We start from the raw sequence: 18050 nt of genomic DNA on the forward strand, positions 1-18050 counted from the left end.
TGTGTCATGGATAGATACCCTTTGCGTTTTTCATGATTATTAATCATCTTCCATAGGATAGTGAATGTCCAATTACATCTAGTAGCTTATAATAATAATAATAATAATATAATAATAAATTCTTTATTTAAAGAGGGTAACTCAATTAGAAATAGTCTAATTTTCATTGAGGCCCTCAAACAAAATACATGCATACAGTTAACATTGATACATTAAATTACAATATATATTACTAGTATATGGGCGTTTTTCAATAAAAGCGTTATTTTCAGACCTAAAAAAAATGGAAAATCAACTTGTCTAAAATTCAATTTCAAGGGTTATTTTGAATACCTCTATAATAGACCTGTTTGTAAACAAAAAGTGCAATCTTAAATATTCTTTAAAATGATATTATTTTCATAATTTGTGTACTGTTTCGTAGGGACGAAACTTCTTCTAAACCCACATATTTTTGCAATTTAAAATGTTTCCTATAGACATTTCAGTTAGTTTACTTCAAATACTAGAAAAATATCATTTTTTTTCTGAATTGGAAAACCATTTTTATCGATAAAGATTAGACAGTACTCTACATATGAAGGTTCAACTCATGTTACGTAGTGGACATTTCGATGCGTTTCGTAGTGGACAAAACCGTTTCGTAGTGGACAAAACCGTTTCGTAGTGGACAAAACCGTTTCGTAGTGGACAAAAAGTTTCGTAGTTGACATCAACCCTATTATATGTTAATAAAAACATAATAAAAATTACATGAAACTAATCCTTGTTATTTGTTTTGCACGAATATAATTGAAAAAAGGTTAAAAAAAAAAAGACTGCATGGTAGTGTCCACTACGAAACGTTTTTCTCCCATACTTGTTTCGTAGGGGACCGTTTCGTAAGGGACGTATTCGCATGTTTTATTTTTTTCCCACAATCCCTATATTGCAATAGTAACAAGACTGATTGTATTCATCAAAGCATTTATCAAAGTGTACACTGATATTTTTTTCATAATTTTAAAACCAGATACTGCAGGAGATTTGACCCGTTTCGTAGTGGACAATAACAAAAATACGGTATCACTCTGGTCCATTTGATGTGCTCAATTTTTCTTACCAACAATTTAATTGCCGTTATAAAAGCATCACTTCTTTTGTAAGACCCTAATGTTTATATCTCTTGCAAACAAAAATCACATAAAAATCACATTGATTTTATAAAACTGTTTATTGGCAAATTTTAATGACTTCGTTTCGTAGTGGACATTTATTGAGGGACACACCTTCTGAAATTAAAAAACCTATATTAAAAGCTGTTTATTAAAATATGTTGGCTCTGAACTTTTGAATTATTAAAGAACTTATGTAAAGTAAAAACCCCATTTATTTCTTCCTTTTTTTATTAAATTTTAGAGTATGAATGTTGAACAGGCGATTAAAGGACATGCCATTTTGGTTGTTTTGGACCATTCAAGAGTCAATATCTTATCAATCCCTCTAAAAATTAACTGTTTCTTTCCTTAAAATTGTTAAATCTAATTCAATGTACAAAAAATTACTTGCAAAGATCAAACACATTTTTTTTAAAGTGGCTGGGACAAGAAAATACGTTTTTATTGAAAAACGCCCATATACAACAATTCAATCATTGAAATATACAAAGGGTAATAAATGACAATATTTGATATAGTTTTGTTAGAGAAAAACAAATTATTTGACTTGCATATAATTTTCAAGAAAATGATTATAACTATGTTTCTTGAATAATTCCACATTAGGACATTTTTTTTATTTCGAGTGGTAAATTATTCCATACTTTGGTTGCAAAGTAATGAAAAGATTGTTTATAAAAATTTGTATTTGGTCTTGGAACAAAAAGATCATTATAAGAGACAGATCGTAAGTTGTGGCGTTGCACATCATCAATATTTAGAATTGCTAAGTAATCAGGTGTTAGCCCATTTACAATTTTATACATTAAAATTGATTGTTGTTATTTTATTCTTTTGGTAAAAGATAGCCATTTTAAAGAAGAAAACATGAAATTAGATGGAATAGAAATATCGCATTCCAGTATAATTCTTGCTACTCTTTTTTGAAGTTTTATGATTCTATCTGAATCTTTTTGTAATAAATTTCCCCAAACTGAACTACAATAGTCTATATATGGTAGAATATATGCATTATAAAATAGTTGCCTTGTGTGTATTGGCAAATATACTTTAATTTTATATAAAAGTGATACTTTAGATGAGATTATTTTACGTGACACGATCAACATGATCTTCCCAGCTTAAATTTTCATCAATGTCAATTCCAAGTAATTTGAAAGAATGGACATTCTCAATACATGTTTCGTTGACGGTAATGCATAATTCTGATAGTTGTTTAAGTTTTGGTTTAGAACCCAATTTCATACACTTAGTTTTTTGTGCATTGATTTTCATACTGTTATTGTTACACCAAGATTGTATAGCATTTAAATCATTTTGCAATATGCTGTTTATTTTTTCAATGTTTTTATCATGAAAATGCAATGTTGAATCATCAGCATATAAATCCATATTGGATTGTTTAACATGAAGTGGTAAATCATTTATATATATTGAAAAAAAACAGCGGACCCAAATATACTTAATTTGAGCTGGTTGGTTGTTTGCACTCTTGCATTGGAAAAGGTGCGAAAGATACCAGAGAGACATAAGTCATAAATCGAAAAGAATAAGCAACACGAGAACCACCAAAAACTGGGGGTGATGAAAACTGATTTTCATTGTTTACAAGATAAGTTAAAGTTCACGTACGTGGTATTTGACATGACTGTTGATGTTAAAAACATTTTCAAAGAGAGTCTCAGTTAAAATATTTTCGAAAAAAAAACCCGAAGAATTTTTATTTTATTGGCATTTTGCTTTTTTTATGGATTCGTTACATCAGATGATTAATTTTTTATACATCTATTGTTTGAATATCATAGTAAATAAACTTTCAGTCGCTAATATTGTTCTCCTTGTCCGTTATATTTTCTTCTTGTCGATCGCTTTTTGTCGCTAAAATTCTTCTTGTTCCTAATTAGTAAGACCGGAAAACTCGGTTACCGGTCCGTGCGAGAATTTACAATCCACTTGCTACTTCCGATAGAAAATGGTCAAAAAGCGAAAATAGCTTTTTATATTTAGCGTAGCGATTTTTTACTGACACTCATGGCTATATGCAAATTTTTTGTTCAAGGCCATTGTAAATATGGAAGCAGCTGTAGATTTGAGCACCCAGTTGGGGGAAATGCAGGTACATTTTGTACATTTTCACTTTTCAGATTTCTACTTCCAGTTCCAATTTCATAGAAAATTATAGTAAAACAGGAACTAGTGTCTATTGATATTTACACATAAAAGTTGATAGTATTTCCATCAATAGTTAGTCCAAATAATTATGACGTCTGGGACGGCTATTTTATTATTTTTCTGGGAGGAAGGCGTCCCAGAAAAAAAATAAAATAGCCTTGCCAGACGTCATAATTATTTGGACTAATCAATAGTAACAAGTTCTTATGATTGTAACAGATTAAATATGACTATGAGTATTTCCAGCTGATCATGTGATGACCTCTTTTTTCATAAATTTGTTAGTTAGTCTTTCATCAATTAGTATAAATTTAACAAAAGCCATAGCTTCTTTTGAGTCAGACTTATAATCATACAGTCCTATAATCTGACAGCTGGATAGTAGGATAAAACTAAAGGCGTCACTCACCCAGTAGCTCTTGAGTCTTCTGAGTTATCTGAATAAATATGCCTATATAGACATGATACATGTAGTTTGTAAATTGTTATATTTTTTCACACAGAAAACTATCAAATCAGTCAGTATGATGTCTTGTACAGGGCTGCAAAAATTCTAGTCAAATAATTATGACGTCTTGAAAGGCAAGGAAAGTTGTCACAGAAAAAAAAGAAAATAGCCTTTCAAGACTTCATAATGTTCATAATTCAGTCAGAATGGTCAGGGGCTACTTATAATTACTAGTACAAGTTATTTTTATTTACTTGAAGAGTAAAAAAAAAAAAAACTTACGTAAGTAAATTAAATGAATTATAATGTTTGAATAATCTCCCCTTAATTTTCTCAAAAATATTGCAAAAATTAAAGTTGCATTTTAGTCTTAAATGACGTAATTGCAATATAAATTCATGCAGTTACTAGAAAATGTACCACTGCCATGGTTACAATATAAATATATTTCAGGATATGCTTACTCTGCACAGAGACAGTTATTTGGAGGAGGGGGAGGTGGTAGAGGAGGGGGAGGAGGAGGAGGGAGATCTCAACAAAACCAGAACCAGTACAAATGGCAGGCTTCGGACTACAATAACCAAAGGCAGGGACAACCCCAGGCAACACAATACAATAACCAAAGGCAGGGACAACCCCAGGCAACACAACAAATGTCTACTAATGATGTTATGTAAGACTTAACATATCTTTATGGACCTATGTTTACATGTATGACAGTCTTTTAATATTATAAATAACCAGAGGCAGGGACAACCCCAGGCAACACAACAGATGTCTACTAATGATGTTATGTAAGACTTAACATATCTTTATGGACCTATGTTTACATGTATGACAGTCTTTTAATATTATAAATAGCCAGAAACAGGGGCAACCCCAGGCAACACAACAGATGTCTTCAAATGATGTTATGTAAGACTTTACATATATCTTTATGGTCCTATGTTTACATGTATGACAGTCTTTTAATATATAAATAGCCAGAAACAGGGGCAACCCCAGGCAACACAACAGATGTCTTCAAATGATGTTATGTAAGACTTTACATATATCTTTATGGTCCTATGTTTACATGTATGACAGTCTTTTAATACTATAAATAGCCAGAAACAGGGGCAACCCCAGGCAACACAACAGATGTCTTCAAATGATGTTATGTAAGACTTTACATATATCTTTATGGTCCTATGTTTACATGTATGACAGTCTTTTAATATATAAATAGCCAGAAACAGGGGCAACCCCAGGCAACACAACAGATGTCTTCAAATGATGTTATGTAAGACTTTACATATATCTTTATGGTCCTATGTTTACATGTATGACAGTCTTTTAATACTATAAATAGCCAGAAACAGGGGCAACCCCAGGCAACACAACAGATGTCTTCTTATGATGTTATGTAAGACATACATTACTTTATGGTCCTACAACATTGTACAAGTTTTGAAATCGAAGATGGCCCCGAAAATTTGGTGTGGGTTACTAAAATTTCTTTTGTGTAGGGACTATATATGTGGGCTACACAATTTAAGCTGTGGGCTACAATTGCCTAGTCCTAAATTCAATCCCTGTTCTAAGTTTTACATGTATGACAGTCTTTAATATTTGAATTGAATTCCTTTCTGCACAGATGATTTCAGCAATCCATATATATAAAGAAAATTTAAGGGGCCCTTGACCAATGCCACATCCACTACAAGATATATAGTACATGTAAGGACAAAGTTAGAGTAGATTGGTATATTAGGCCAGACTTTTTTTATTATCTGTTTAACGAGAAAATTTGTAAAAAAATAGGGTCGAGGGGACGAAATAAAAAAAAAAAAAAAGTGCAAAATTGGTCCAGTCGACACTAAAAATAAAAATAAAACCAATCTAAGTGACCTTTTTTTTTTTTTTTTTTTAAGAATTTATCAAAATACAAGAACAATGGAAGAAAACAGACCTCTAGATTGGGAGCTGGGCTACTAAAATTTTGATAAAATTTAGTTCAAAATACAAACATCAATTAGGAATAATTTGGTCTGGGCTACATGTACCAGCTTGAGTTTCCTAAGTTTTATTCCGGTGTAGGGTGCAAACGTGTACTGTAGGAAAGGGAGGACAGGGGTAAGGGAGACAGGGAGAAAGGGGGTAGGAGAAAGGAGAAAGAGGGTGAGAGAAAGGAGAGGAAGGCTGGGAGAAAGGAGAAAAAGTTGAAGAAAGGAGAAAAAATAAAATATCTCTCCTTTTAAAAAATGATCTAATATTTCAAGAAAAAATATCAAAAGGAGATGTTTTATTCTAATGGGAGAAAGGAGAACGGGGTAGGAGAAAGGAGAAATGGGGTGGGAGAAGGGAGAAGGGTACCCCCCTGTCCTCCCCCTCCTGTAGGGTGCGAAAGTGAAAGGGGGTGAACGTGAATAAAAAAAGTTGTTTTTCAAATGATTTGGTCCCATCCATACACAAAATTCAAAAAGCATTATTGATTTTAATTGATATCTTTGATAATATTTTGATATGCATACTACGATACTACTTCAAAGGAAAAATATAAACCCAAACTCTTCCAAAACGTTGACCGGCATGTCAGGTTCAACATCTGCCTCGTTGGTTATAATGCGGCTGATGCCAACATCTTCCGGTAACTCATTGGACAACATGACCCCGATTGCCTCATCTCTATTACACTTAACAAATTTGAGTGAACACGAACTTCTCTCTAGTGATCGGACTTAAAGTTTAATGTAAAAAAACGGTCCCTTCCCGGAAGTCGTCGTTTTGTTTGACCATGCGACAAGAGATAAATTAATAATCGCAGACCCGAACTCATACTTTTTTTTTTTTTTTTGAGGATTTCGTTACAGTCGGCGGAAAAAATAAAAATAAAAGTAGGAAGCACTACTTTTATTTTTATTCTGAAATCGGACAATGTGGAGTCGGCGGATCTCGTTAAACAGATAATAAAAAAAGTCTGGCCTTACATTTGAGTTACTGAGAGCTAGTTCAAAGCCAATTACACCACACGAATATCAAAAGGAATATTATTTTATGTAGAGAATTACAAATATCAAACAAATAAATATTAAAGATAGTATCTGACACAAGTCTGACAAATGAATATGTATACATCATGTACATATAAAAAAAGAAGATGTTGTGTGGTTGCCAATGCGACAACTCTCCACAATGACACAGCAATTAACAACTATTGGTCACTGTACAGCCATCAACAATTAGCAAAGCCTATCACCCATGGTCAGCTATAAAAGGCCATGAAAAGACAATGTAAATCAAGTCAAACGAGAAAACTAATAGCCTTATTTACAATTTGCAAGAAATGTTTTAAATAATATTGCACATGTTGACTAAATATAGACTTTGAATGTTAAATGTTCATTGCCAATTTTTGTTTCAGAAACACGCTGATTTCAGAAGTTACAGAATGGGAAAGCAACAATATGTGGCCATTTTCATGTGTTGGATTCGAAAAAGATTCTCCGTCTATACCAGGTATATCTTGCGCTGTCTGCTGTCTGTATTAACACTGGTATGACAGTGGGGGTCATATTAAGGGAATTTCGCTTCTCAGTTTTTAAATAAATATCTTTTCAAAACACTAGTATATATTGATAAGGGATTAATAAAAGAATCAAATTGGCAAACAAAATATTTAGGTCAACTTGCTTGTTTTGGAGATGTAAGCCTTTGAAATTTTGGCGGGAAAATGTTCTCTCTTGACTTTTCATAGTTTTATCATTGACAAGTTAAAGTTCTCAAAAACTATTAAAAAATAATTAAAATTTTATAAGACTTTACAGATGGCTTATCATTATACAAGTAAAAGATTTATAAAATGAAAAATGGGGGTCAATTGGCAAAACTTTTAGGCATTCAAATTGATAAAACAAGAGGATTCTGTAAAATCTGACAAAAATTCCTAAACATGACAAGCATTAACATCTTAATCTACCCCTGTCTGTTCCTCCCTCCATCCATCCATCAGTCTGTTTGTCCAGATTTGGATACATTGTTTGTCTGACTATCTCCTCCTACAGTTTACAGGTACATTTTCATTATTTTGTAGGATTTTAATACCCATAATGAGGTGTGCATGGCCACATGATTTAGTTTTTTTTCATAAATATTCTGAAAATGATGGGTAGTTGCCATAATTACTAAGTCTTTTTTTTTTGGTACAGACTGCCTGAAGAGATCATGCTTGGTATAGCTATCTTCTCCTGTAGATGTATAGTTACATGATCATCATTTTTTTTTATTAAATAGTGTTAAATTTATAATTACTTGTTGTCAGTTGTCAATGTTGTCCATATCTAGTTTTCTCTTTATTGCTTTGTGGACTGAATGCCTTTCAAACTTTTTTAGGCTTTTGTTTTGTCTGTTTTTTCAAGATTGTTGGTAGTGTTTTGAGGACTATTACATGTATTAACTTTAGTGGCAGATCCAGAAGTTTTCATAAGTGGGGGCCTACTGACTGCCTTAGAGGGGTTCTTCTCCGGTCAGGCTTCAGTGATCCCCCCCCCAAAAAAAAAATCTGCCTCAAAATTTTCTTTTTTTAATGGTTTGCATGTTTTTCATTAAGGGTTCATAGCTATAGTGTTTTGAGGGCAACTGCCTTTCAAAATTCCTTCTTTTAGCTATTGTTTTTGTCTGTAATGTATTGAATGTTTCTAGTGTTTTGCGTTAAATTGAAACAGAATGTTTTAAGGTATCAAACCTGATAAATTCCATATTTGGACAATTGCACACTGTGTTACAAGTTTATCCTGATTTTTTGTTATGTTACATTTTATTATATTCAAATTCAGTTATTAGGACAGTAGCTAGTGTCAACCAAATATAGTTAGATATTTAATCGTTGAAAAATGAAAAATATTAGGACTAAGCAGTAACTAAAAAAATAGTTTGTTATTAACTCCATGATATTTTCAAGGGAGATAATTCCAATTAACATAATAAAAAATGGTACTGAATATCATGATACAGCACACACAATCATGACAATGGAGATAACTATTTAGAGGTCAACAGAATGTATGATACAATCAATTCTAATATTACAAACATGCTACTATTTTTTATTCATCATGCCGCAGTGCATCCATTTTCCATCTGTGTTTTTTTTTATTTTACAGAATTCACAGATCACTCTCCAGAAGAATTACGAACAGCTGCCTATGAAGCAATGCAATCAGGAAACATACAGCCTTATGTAAGACAGAACTTAAGGATTTTGCTAATCTGTTTTAAAAATAACAAGTTTTTATGTCCCACCTACGATTAGAGGGGCATGATGTTTTCTGGTCTGTGCATCTGTTCATTCGTCCATCTGTCCAACTTCAGGAAACCATTTTTGGTTAAGGAAGTTTTTTATGAAGCGGAAGTCCAATCAACTAAAAATTAAGTACACATGTTCCTTATGATATAGTCTTTCTAATTGAAAAGACAAATTAGACTTTTGAACCCAATTTCACCTTCCACTGAACATAGAAAATGAAAGTGCGAGTTTAAGGTTGAAGTTGTTGGTCAAGGTAGTTTTGGATGAAGTTGAAGACCAATCAACTTGAAAATTAGTACACATGTTCCTTATGATATAATCTTTCTAAGAAAAAAATCCAAATTAGACTTTTGACCCCAATTTCACGGTCCCCTGAACATGAAAAAAAGTTTGTGTGCTTGTTTTTAAGATATATGATACTGGAAATTTGGCAGGAAATAATTCTCTGGCAGATGATATTTAAAAACAAGAGAAGCATTAAAACAGCATGATTTTAAAATATTAATGAGTAAATATGTTCAGGACATGGGGGAAGGGTAAACAAGTTTTCTTTTGACATGTTTAAGGATGTTTGCTACTCTGTTTCAAAATATCAACCTTGTTAAAAGACTGTGTTAACTGATAGTACATGTATATCAATTACGGAACTCAAAAAAAATAATTATGGGTCTGTTTGAGATTTAATCCATCGTAAATAAGGGGGCCAAATGATTCTCTCTTGATTTTTCATATAATTAATAGCTGATTTCTTTTTAAAAAAAACTATTAAAGAATAACAAGGATTTTATACGATTTTCAATATGGGTTTTAAGATTGGGAAAGAAAAGTAGATGGATAAAACCAGAGGATTCCTAATATCTGACAAATATTCAAATAACAGAGGAACAAACATCCATAATTTCACTTTTACATTTAAAATTTCAGCATAACTGAGGTTACCTCCCTTTGCCTAGTTAATTACAATGTGATTATTTTACTTTTTCCAAGATTCACCTAACCAGGAATATAATTTCATAAAAATGACAAACTTGTATAGGAATTGGAGAAGATCATACATCAATTTTGTAGTTAGAGTACGTACAGCAAATGGCTGGATAGCACAAACATCAACACCACAAGCTGCTTGCTTTAAAAAGCATATATATTGTCAGCATTTTATGAAAATTAAATGAGCCAAATTGTCAGCCTTCCTAAGATGAAACATAATATCACCACAAGCTGCTTGCTTTAAAAAACTTTTTTTTTGTAAAAATTTTATGAAAATAAAATGAGCCAAATTGTCAGCCTACCTAAGATGGTACATAACACTACAGTGAGGTAACTGTATAAATCAGATCATTTTAATCATATTGGATTGTTAAGGAAATATTAACTGTCTCAATGATATAAATAAGTGTTTGTCAAATTGCTACATATCCAATGAAATTTTTCTGATAAAATATGTGGTTGAATTTTTTGAAATTTTGTCAAAGGGTCAAAGGAGTATGTTCGATAAGGTCCTAAAATGGCCCCCCTTTTTAGCGTAAATTTCAAATTCAGATTTATCGACCAATATCACGATAAATTATAGCTAATACATTGACTAGCTAGGATATAAACAATTTTGTTGAAAATTTTACGTTTCTGCGTTTCATTATGACGTCACAAGTTGTACTCATATTGATTTGTCACGAAAAAATCAATGAAAATGGGTAAATTTCCATAGATTATTGGACTGGAAACATAGAGCGCATACGTCGACAAGAAAGATCTTTTGAAATAATGTTTGTGAAGACATTTCACATGTCTTATTTGAATCTTAAGCTTGTCGACGCCTGCGCTTTATGTTTCCTGGTCCTTCATTTGGTTGAAATCTAGCTGATTTTGTCAAATTTCACTAAAATCCCTTATTTTGACCTTTTTTGGATGTAAAAATCAACGTGTTAGAATTAAACTTTGACAAAAACAGTTCTGTTTAACTTTCTAACATGTCTTTCAGGCAACTTAAAACATTTATTGTCTTGTAACTATGAACTTTATAATTGGGGCCAAAAATGGCTCTTACCGAACTTGCTCCTTTAATATTTTTGTCAAAATTTTAGAAAATTAAATAAGCCAAATAAATTGAAGTCAGAGTTTGGTACCATAAAAAAAGTCATCTGTCATGTCTGTGTGCTCAACTCAAGAATATGTTTGAGGGGTCTGACGGGTTATTTTCAATCATAGTGATCGGTGCATTTTTGCTAAAGTGATCCGTTTTTCTACAGATTATTTTTCTTTTTTATATTTTCCTGATCCGTGATCATGGAAATTTAATTTCCTTGAATCGTGATTGACAAAAAAATCAACTTGTGAATCGTGATGAGAACTGATGTTTAACTTTTCCCATGGTTACACCTGAAACTAGCAGCATAATTTAAACAGATGTTTATATCACATCCAGTGACAAATATTTCATGAATATTTAGGACATTTAAACTGTTGAGAATGTTTTTTTACTATTTTTTGCAGATTCAGCAAGCTGAAACATTGATAAATGAATACAAACAGAAAAGATCTCAAGTAAAAAATATGACAATGACACTGAAACAGAAATTAGTAAGTTCATACTATATTGATTTTTTTCATAGATCAGATATGCCATGTATGCAATGGTGTTGTATTCTGGTAATCATCCTTCTTTTGGACTACTCTGCTTTACAAAAAATAATTTAGAAAACTATTTCTTACAAAGTTTGCAGATTGAATATTTTGACTTTTGAGTCATAATATAAAGGGGTTGAAAGTATTCAAATAGACACAATATATCTTCTATTTTATATACAAGAAGATGTAGTTTGACTATGAGTGCCAATGAGATAAGTCTCCATCCAAGTCACTATTTATAAATGTAAACCAGTAAAGGTCAAAGTATGATCTTCAACAGTGTGCTAACTCACACTGAACAGCAAAATATAAAGGGCCCCAAAAATTACTTGTGTAAAACTATTCAATTAGAAAAAGCAACAGTCTAATCTATATAAAAAACCAGAAACACTTATGAACCACTACAACTACTGAACGTCAGATTCCTGACTTAGGACAGGTACTTAACTGAATATGAGATTCCTGACTTAGAAAAGTGTGTTCAAATGCTAGGGAAGAAATATCATCACACAGAAACACAATACACCATTTCTACAATTACCCTGTCCAACACATTAATAGGATATTACTTCATGTAAATTTGACATTTTTTAAATCAAAAAGGATATTTGGAATGATTACCCGTGTGTAAAAAATATCCACAACATATAAAACACCTAATTAGTCTATCAATATTGATCACTGGTCTATTAATTGTGTAAAATCCAAGAAGTTTTCCTATCAAATATTGATGGTTTTCCATCTTTCTCCTTAAAAGAACTGGCTGCCAGGATAAAAAAAAAAAAGAGCAAAGATTGCTGAAATTGTTTTTTATTAAACAAAAACAAGCAAAATAATATAGAAGATGTTATTTTTCTGCTCGTGAAAGACACAAAAATAAATTGCTCACCAAAATAATTTCTTTTATAATATCCATCAGAATGTCTTTTCCTAAATTTGCCATTGCAGGTTACACATATTGATGTGTCAACGGTTTATCTTAATCATGTAAATAATTTGACTGTTATCAAAATCTGAACCATGTGTGTCTGTTTGATATTTGATATATATAACTGCTGTGGTGGATCAGAGGGGGGTTTCAGGGATTGGAACCCCCCTCTGATCAATGCATTAGTTTGAATTGGGACATATAGTTTTTTTCTTTCTATGTTACAGATATCAATGATTGAAGATTACAGACTGAACAAAAACAAGTATGTATAATTTAAAAACTAACATTGTTGTGCACACAAGGGGCCTTCTTGTTCTCAGGGGCTTTCTCTTTAGATTTTGAAATATATAAATTCCATCATTAAAACAAAGGTTAAGATAAGAACAACATTAACAACTGATTTGTCCAATTGCATAGTATTTCCTGGAAGGTTTGGTCCATTAATACAAAGCCTCGTGGGCCAAGTGGGTGACATAGTTCATTTAAACTGCTAATTAGCCTGATAACACTAGTGTGAATTAAAACCCTTTAAGTGTCAAGGTGATAAACTCTCTCCATAGTTGTCAGTTTTCTTTCTGAAAGTCAGTAGTTTCCACACAGTACACAGATCCTGCTTTTGGTACTGATAAATCAAATTGTGATGAAATTTAATTATTGGCCATTTTCTACAAATATATGGATGATTTAATTTGTGTCATGAAACCCTTCCTAATTTCTTTTCTTAAACTTTTTTATTTTTTTATTTAATCATATTTATAGAAAAAACGAAAAATTCTGTGTTCACCATTCTTGTATTAAGAAGTAGATACCTTCATCAGGAACACTTGGGACTAAATTTTAGATACCAATAAAATTTATGCAGAGCAAAAGCAAAATTATGAAAATGGGGCTCTATATCATGTACATAGTACAGCCAAACATTTATTTTGTGTTTCATTTCTTTTAGACAGTAAATTCAAATCCCTAAAAAGATGAACCTAAGCTTACTTATTTTTATTTTTAATGCATGGTGCTCTTCTTTTTGGACAAATTATAACAAAACTAGAGAAAACCTTGTTATTTCTAACTAACACATGTAACAATATGGATACTTTTATGTTGTTTAAAGTAATCAAGAATTGTTCAGCAGCTTATAACATACTTAACCTTTTATCAACAGAACTTAAAATTCAGAATTTTTAACCCCATATTTTTAATGTCCCATTTATGCGGTATGGTCATTGTGTTTTTTCAGTCTCTGCATCCGTTTGTCCTGCTTCAGGTTAGAGATTTTGGTCAAGGTATTTTTCGATGAAGTGAAGTCTAATCAACTTGAAACTTAGTACACATGTTCTCTTTGATATGATGTTTCTAATTTTAATACCAAATTAGAGTTTTGACCCTAATTTCATAGTTCACTGAACATAAAAAATGATAAAAAAGAATTACTGTAATATTTTTCTGTCTATGTAAAAATAACATAAACAAGGTGGTGCACACTGCTGGTTATTTTGAAGTGTGTGCACCTCATTTTTTATGTTATTGTGGATAGACAGAAAGAGTATTACACTCATTCTTTAATTTCTATTTAGGGCCGAAGTTAATCATGAAAAAACAATGATGAAGTCATGGTCACATGAAAAATTATATCTATGAGCTATTTATTATTAGACATAGCACTGCCTGCCAATCAGAAGTAGCATTATATTTAAATTTAAATTATTCAGTTTTAAAAGATTTTTTATTTTTTTAAGCAGAAGTGGATCATCTAGTTCAAGTGAGTACTAAGTAATTGAAATTTAGAATTCATGAAAACTGAGTTATATCCTTTTTCTTATTCCGTTAATATACATATAGATCTTGGATGTTAAATGTTGTTCAATTTATTTAAAGAAAGTTTTCGGTCATTTAATTTGAAAACAATATTTTGTAACTCACACTTATGCTCTCACCAACTGTAGATATGTCAGAACTGTTGACAACCTCACAGGTTTGCAGTTCCTGCTGCAAATGGGATTATTTGGTACCAACACTAATGCAATATAAGTCCATGCAAGAAAGTATTACTTATAAATACATGTATTATAATACACATAATATCAGATAATGAATTATTGTGATGTATCTATAAATACATGTATTATAATGTAAAATACCAATGTCTATATTTACAGAAGTTCACCCTAAAATGTGAAAATAATTTAACATTGACAAACTAATAAATACTATCAAATGCATTTTTTTTTACAAATAAAACTATTCCATTGTATAGATATAAGAAGATGTGGTATGTCTGCCAAAGTGACAACTCTCTATCCAAGTCACAATTTGTAAAAGATAACCATTATAGGACATAGTAAAGTAAGGTCTTCAACACAGAACATTGGCTCAGACTGAAGAGTAAACTATAAAGGGCCCCAAAAATGACTAGTATAAATAAAAGCAACCGTAGTATACCACTGTTCAAAACTCGTAAAGCGATGGACAAAACAAAAAATTGGGGTAACAAACTAAAATTGAGGGAAACGCATTAAATATTATAAGAGGAGAACACCGACATTCAAATAGGAAAACCAACAGTCTAATCTAAATGAATACTGTGGATTCATTATTATTCGTTGGATACCAATTTTCGTGGTTTTCCTGGGTACAGGAGAACCACAAATTTAATTGTTCAATGAATATCACATTTTATATAGGCTTGTATACAGACTTTGGCAAGACCACGAAATTAAATATCCACGAACATGCAAGTTTTCCTTAATCCATGAAAATTGGTTCCCACGAAAATAAATGAATCCACAGTAACCAGAAACAAGAAACATTATTTATTATAGACTCATGAAGATATGAAAGATAAAATAGATGTATCCAGATTTAAATAGCGAATACATATTTTATAACAAATGAAATTACTTCATATTTAAGACAAATTATTGTTTTATCATGTTTATTGTAGATTCATCATCACTATTTAGTAAGTCTAACTCAGCCTTTGGAGGTACATCTTTTGGATCTTCAAGTTCATCAAATTCATTTGGATCAACTGGTTCTGCTAATGCATTTGGCTCATCGGGCACCAGTCCCCTTTCCGCTACTGGTACAAGTTCAGCATTTGGAAGTTCAGGAACCAGTCCACTTGGTACACCATCCATATTTGGTGCAACAGGTTCAAGTTCCACTTTTGCTTCAACAGGTTCGAGTTCCACGTTTGGTGCAACAGGTTCAAGCTCATCGTTTGGTGCAACAGGTTCAAGCTCTACCTTTGGTTCAAAAGGAACAAGTCCACTTGGTGCCACTGCTGCAAGTTCCGCTTTTGGGACACAACCATTTGGTGCTTCAGATATTCAAACTCAGCCTGGATCACAAGCTACATTTGGAACCTCAGCTTTTGGAGCAGGAACCTTAGGAAGTACCAGTGCTGCATTTTCTGGTACCCCAACAGGATCTTCACCGCAAGCCTTTGGTGCACAGCAAAATCAAGCATCTTCATCATTTGGACAAGAAGCTAGTAGCTTTACTTCAAGTGGGTTTCCTACTGTTGCCCAATCTGGTTTTGGTGCAAGTCCGTTTACAAGTCAGCCACAGGCCACAGGATTGTTTGGGAAACAAGCACCAGCTCCTGCAGCTAACCCCTTTGGAGGTTTTACAGCACAACCATCTGCAAGTGGTTTTTCTACTGCAGGGACTACTCCGTCTGCTTTTCCGTCAGGTGGGGCATCACCAAATGCTTTCCCCTCAACATCAGCAAGTAGTATTTCAGACAGTCAGAAATATACCCCATTGGATCAGTTAACAACTGAAGAACTTGAAGCATTCCAAGCACCTACGTTTACCCTTGGAAAAATTCCAACAAGACCTCCGCCAAAAGAACTTGTGTTTTGATTGTGTTATTAAAAAATGTCTTTTTTATTTATATGAAATATCATGTCTAAAATATGAAAAATTACATGGTGACATCAGCACTGTTTTAGTCAAGCCTGAGACTTTTGTTGCAGAAAGCTTGACATAGGGATAGTGTTCCGGTGGCAACAGTGTTAGCTTGCTTCTTAAAAGCTTTGTATTTTAGAAGGTGGAATACCTGGATGCTTCATACTTTGTAAATTGATGCCTTATGTTATGAAGTTTTAATTTCTCTCTTATTATGTGTAATAGGATAACCATATCTGGTATGTGTGCATCTTGCAAGGTTCTCAGGTCCATGAGACAGTTTTCACTTGATCTTAACCTCATTTAATTGATTAGCGAACAAGGTTAAGTTTTGGTGGACAAGTCCATATTTCAGATACTAAAAGCGATAGGCCTAGAATATTTGGTGTATGGAAGGATTGTAAGGTGTACATGTCCAACTAGCAAATATCACTGACCTTGACCTCATTTTCATGGTTCAGTCGTTAAAGTCAAGTGTTAGTGTTATGGGTCTGTTTTTCTTATACTGTATGTAATAGGTCTACTATATTTGGTATATGGAATGATTGTAAGGTGTACATGTCCAACTTGCAGTATCATCTGACCTTGACATCATTTTCATAATTCAGTGGTCAAAAGTTAAGTTTTTGAGTTTTAGTGGGTTTTTTCCTAATAATATATGCAATAGGTCAACTAAATTTTAACACACGGCTTATAATCACAAAAGGGAGGTTGTGATTGATTTTTTGGGTTATGGAATTAGGGGCAAAAAGGGGCCCAAATGTATATGAATCTCTCTGAAATTATACCACAATAATCCATACCACAAAGGGATGGTTAGGATTGACTTGGAGGGGGGGAGCATGGCTCAAACATTTTAAAAGAGTTGAAGGGCAAAAAAGGGGGAAAACGATTTTAAAGCAGTGTAAGGGAGGTAATCCAAGCACATTTAAATAGGGAATTAAGGTTGCAAACTCCATTAAAATATGTATTGCGATTATGACCATATCTTGCGGGAAAAATTCATTTTGGAAAAAGGGAAAAGAGAGAGGTGTAAAAAGGGGGGGGGGGGGGGGGGTATTCAGAAATTGTTTGATAGGATATTTTTTTATCATTTCAGATTTCAGAAAAAAAGGGGGAGGTGTCAAATTGTAACCGGATAGTGTGTTGCACAAAAGCAAAAAAGTGAATATAAATTCAAATCATAAAACCAATTTTAGTTCTTTGACTACAGTTATTCTGTGTCAGAAACATATTATTATGTGTCAAATATGTAATTACTATTCAAATTCAGACCTGTATCAAGTGCTAATATTGTGCCCATTTTCGCCCCAACTTTTCAGGGTTGGACCTTTGCGGTCGTATCCAGCTGCGCTCAGCGAAGCAATTTATTTTGGACTTGAATTTGAACCCAACAGAAGTTGTCTATAAATTGGACTAAACAGCAATAAGGTTTATTGACATTTGAACTTCGGATGACACATAACCCCATAACTATCCTATGTCCAAGTTCAGTGAACCGTGAAATCAGCTCTATTTGTCATC

The 18050-nt window shown here is 32.5% G+C and overlaps 1 protein-coding gene across 2 annotated transcripts; it reads left to right on the forward strand.

The window, feature by feature from the left end:
• Positions 1-3125: 3125 nt before the first annotated feature.
• Positions 3126-16559, forward strand: LOC134691145 (nucleoporin NUP42-like). Of its 2 annotated transcripts, none has more exons than XM_063551428.1 (8): positions 3126-3273; positions 4231-4450; positions 7181-7275; positions 8919-8995; positions 11552-11638; positions 12842-12879; positions 14351-14373; positions 15556-16559. In XM_063551428.1, the coding sequence occupies exons 1-8, from the start codon at positions 3189-3191 to the stop codon at positions 16479-16481; spliced, it is 1551 nt and encodes a 516-aa protein (XP_063407498.1). In that variant the 5' UTR covers positions 3126-3188; the 3' UTR covers positions 16482-16559. The 2 variants fall into 2 exon arrangements, with proteins under 2 accessions (XP_063407498.1, XP_063407499.1); XM_063551429.1 differs by having other exon boundaries at positions 3132-3273; positions 14354-14373.
• The last annotated feature ends 1491 nt before the right edge of the window (positions 16560-18050 follow it).

Source organism: Mytilus trossulus, chromosome 11 (genome assembly GCF_036588685.1).
Source record: "Mytilus trossulus isolate FHL-02 chromosome 11, PNRI_Mtr1.1.1.hap1, whole genome shotgun sequence".
NCBI classification, from domain to species: Eukaryota; Metazoa; Mollusca; class Bivalvia; order Mytilida; family Mytilidae; genus Mytilus; species Mytilus trossulus.

Bases quoted from the DNA above. Each gene is read 5' to 3' on its own strand.
- LOC134691145 (XM_063551428.1), top strand. From the start codon at position 3,189: ATGGCTATATGCAAATTTTTTGTTCAAGGCCATTGTAAATATGGAAGC. The intron at 4,451-7,180 runs GTAAGACTTAAC...TTTTTGTTTCAG, and splicing joins ATGTCTACTAATGATGTTAT to AAACACGCTGATTTCAGAAG. The intron at 12,880-14,350 runs GTATGTATAATT...TATTTTTTTAAG, and splicing joins TACAGACTGAACAAAAACAA to CAGAAGTGGATCATCTAGTT.